The sequence below is a fragment of the Ostrinia nubilalis genome, chromosome 2, assembly GCF_963855985.1.
Source record: "Ostrinia nubilalis chromosome 2, ilOstNubi1.1, whole genome shotgun sequence".
NCBI lineage: Eukaryota > Metazoa > Arthropoda > Insecta > Lepidoptera > Crambidae > Ostrinia > Ostrinia nubilalis.
The window spans coordinates 13516124-13519863 of record NC_087089.1 but is presented as its reverse complement, the minus strand read 5'-3'; the positions used below and the strand labels follow the sequence as shown (position 1 = coordinate 13519863).

The window sequence follows — 3740 nt, the reverse complement described above, 5'->3', positions numbered from 1 at the left end:
TAATTTGGACTTCAAAGGAAAATGACGGCACAATTAGTACATCAAAGCATAAAGATTACCTAACGACGACATTAATGCATACGAGGGTACCTACGTGACAACATTGTCCACATTTTTTACTTCAGCTGCGGCGTCAGCGAATATTTTATTCGTGACAGTCAGTTGTTTGCACAATGTATGTGCAGTTAAAATGTTCTTATTTTAAAATCAAAGTCGTTTGTCTCCAGGTATGTTAACTTGTGCCTCCCCCGCCGGCATGACGCCCGCGCCCCACTCCTCGCACCCCCAGGCCTGGGGCCCGTTGATACAACCATCAGCCGTGGTAAGCATATTAACCTGACTTCCAAATAATTCTCCTCTTCCTACATATTCGAGAATCTAACAGCCCCCTTTCTTCTAGAAATCCGAACCAATGGACGACGCGAGTTTCGTGAAAGATCAAGCCAGCGGCTTCTACTCCGAGGGCTTTCACAGCGCGTCCCCGTCCTCCTCCAGCAAGGACTCCAACGGACACTCGCCCCGCAGCGTCGGCAGCTCCGGCGACCCGTCCCCGTACTACGACGCCATGCCTCTCAAAGCCAAGGCCAACCTAGGCATGCACCTCGACGCCTACCGCGGAGGTATGCCCTACAGCCTCCTCACGCCCCCCGGCTTCGAGCCCCGCGCCAACGAAGGCCGAGTCCCCTCGCCCGGCTACGAAACGTCTTATTCCCCGAGAACGTTAGCGCCCCCCGCTCACGTGTCGACCCCATTAGCGCGTGCCGACGCCACGCCGCCCAAATCTCCCCCTAGGACCCCGTCCTCGCCCGACAGGGATCACGACAGGCGATCATTCGACCGCTTCCAAGATTCCGGCTACGACGCGCAGGGAAAACCCGACGCCGACGACGGTCGCGACGGCTCCGGACTAGACGACGACTTTGACGAGGAACCCGGCCTCCGCGTCCCGGCCGTCAACTCCCACGGCAAAGTCAAAACTTTCAAATGCAAACAATGCGAGTTCGTCGCCGTCACCAAACTCAGCTTCTGGGAACACAGCAAGGAGCATATCAAACCCGAGAAAATGCTTTGCTGCAGAAAGTGCCCGTTCGTCACCGAGTATAAGCATCACCTAGAGTACCACATGAGAAACCACCTAGGCTCCAAGCCATTCCAGTGCAGTCAGTGCTCGTACTCCTGCGTCAACAAATCAATGCTCAACTCGCACCTCAAGTCCCACTCGAACGTTTATCAATACCGTTGCGCAGACTGCAATTACGCGACCAAGTATTGCCACTCTTTGAAACTGCACCTGCGCAAATACCAACATAATCCGGCCATGGTACTAAATTTAGACGGGACGCCTAACCCGTTGCCGATAATTGACGTGTACGGCACTCGCCGTGGGCCCAAACAAAAACCGATGTCAAAAATGTTTGAACAACAAGTAATGAACAACAATCAGCCACCGCCGCCGCCACCGCCGACGCACCCGCTATTTGGCAACCATTTCCCGGTAAACCTACCGAACTTGCCATACTTGCCGCCTCTGCTACCTCACTCTTTTCTCTTCCCACCGAACAACAGTTACGAGTCTCGGACTTCTCCTAAGCATTCTGAGACTATACCAGAAAAACCACAAAACATAACCCCACCGCCTTCTATTTTGCATCAGCGTTTGTCGTACGGAGAGCGCATGGAAACTAATTCGTCGCCTCCAGCTAAGTCCCCAGTAAGCTTACCCCGCACGCCACCTGCAAGATGCGTCACACCTGTTCAAACTAACGACGCCCTCGACCTGACAAACGTAAAGACGAGCGAAGCTGGATCGCCTCCGCCTAATTCAGATAAATATATGCCAGTGACACCCACCACTAGCCTCAAACACCGAAGAAAAGGGCCCGCTTTTAAACTTCAGCCCGCTGCGTTGCGTCTACAACATGAAGATGACAAACCGCAAAAAATAGACGTGTCCGAGTCCGAATCAGAGGAAGAAACGCCGTCGACGACCGCACAGAACACTTATACATGTCAATACTGTGACATCACCTTTGGGGACTTGACCATGCATACGATTCACATGGGTTTCCATGGTTACAACGACCCCTTCATGTGTAATAAGTGCGGGGAGCGCAGCGCGGACCGCGTAGCTTTCTTCATCCACTTAGGTCGCGCTCAGCACGCTTAGCGCCCAAAACCTTTAGATTCGAAACCTAATATCCCTAGTCACGCTCGCTTGTATGTACTTTAGTATGTAATGTAATTAAAAGTTCAAAAGGTAGCGGTAGAATTTGTCAGTTCTAAACATTGTAGGCCAAAGAATATTCAGTCTTGTCAAATTTTCTTTTCTTTTGCATTTGACGATAATATTGTAAATATTGTTAGATTTCAAATAGATTAGTTTAGCGTATAGATATGTTACCCCTGTGTTATAGTTGCTAGGCGTTAGAAACGAGTGACCAATGTGTAAACAAGACTGTATCTTTTGATTAAGTACAAAAAGTAAACGAAGGCAAAGTTTATGATTCCTCTTTTCTGTGCGAGTTCGATCGGGTTCGAATCGAAATAGTTATATCTATTAACTAAATCGATTTGGACTCGATCGTTTTCAATGTGTTATTGTTGATAGAATTGTATAATTTCAAAGTACGGTGAAGTTACCTATTAGCTTTAGTTGTATATGGGTGCCGAGATCCTAGTGTAGATTGTAACTTAGCGTAACTAATTTAAGTAAAACAGAGTGTATTTATAATTGAAAAGATTTATATTATTTATTTATCCTTATACTGCGTGTAATTAATTTGTGGGCATGGATTTTGTTGAAATGTTTCCTGCGTTATTTTTTTTCTGTTATCAGAGTGCTGTTTTGATTTGTCTAATTTAAAAACTTTGGTTTTTCTTATCGAGTACCTAATTAAAATCACAGACCGTATTTACGAGCAATTTACCTCTGAATTTTAAAAATAACTTCATAGTATGTAAGTACACAATATGCCTACAATCTTAATGGTTCATGTTAATTTAAATACAGATTTTTTAAGTTATAAAATAAAGAAAAACCACTTTAAATTTAAATTACTCGAATTTAAACAACACTCCTGTAGGAGACTTTCTATTTTTTATGTCAACAATGTCAAAATGTGTCATAATTTTGGCGTAACTTTATTTGTGAGAACGTTATTACTTTGTGTAATAATAATGACGATTGATATTTAATCATGTACCTTAATTAAGTTATTAAATGTAATTTAAATGAAAAATGTTTGTGTGCTGGATACATTAAAATAAATTCAAAGGTATATCATATTTTTCTGTTTTTTTTTTCAACTTAACTCCATTACATTTTCAAAAAAATCTGACGAATGAAAAATTAGGTCGTTAATTGGTTATTACTAATAATCTAGCGCTTTGTTTTTCTGTCATTAAGTCCATGTTCACTGATACTGAAAAAGCTGATAAAATTTTACTTTTAAAAAGAATCAAGCAAAAACAATTTTCATAAGTTCAAAGTTGAAAAAACCATGAAATAAAAGACCACGTGGACACCGTTCCCTGGCCTTGTTTATAACATAATGCACCAACAAAAAAACATTAATATTACAATAAACATCCATTACTTTTTCAATTTCACTTTATGACCATAGGGGATTATGCTTCTGAAGTTGCCGGTGTAAAAGATTGTAAGACAAAGAAATGAAAGAAACCGGTATAAAAGAACTCTGAACTAGGACGCGCCAAGGTAAAACTGAAAACTACAATAG

The 3740-nt window shown here is 43.2% G+C and overlaps 1 protein-coding gene across 1 annotated transcript; it reads left to right on the top strand.

Annotated features, from left to right (window-relative positions):
• The first annotated feature begins 231 nt into the window (after window positions 1-231).
• On the top strand, window positions 232-3247 carry LOC135086862 (protein hunchback). Its single transcript, XM_063981688.1, has 2 exons — window positions 232-322; window positions 401-3247. The coding sequence occupies exons 1-2, from the start codon at window positions 257-259 to the stop codon at window positions 2165-2167; spliced, it is 1833 nt and encodes a 610-aa protein (XP_063837758.1). The 5' UTR covers window positions 232-256; the 3' UTR covers window positions 2168-3247.
• The last annotated feature ends 493 nt before the right edge of the window (window positions 3248-3740 follow it).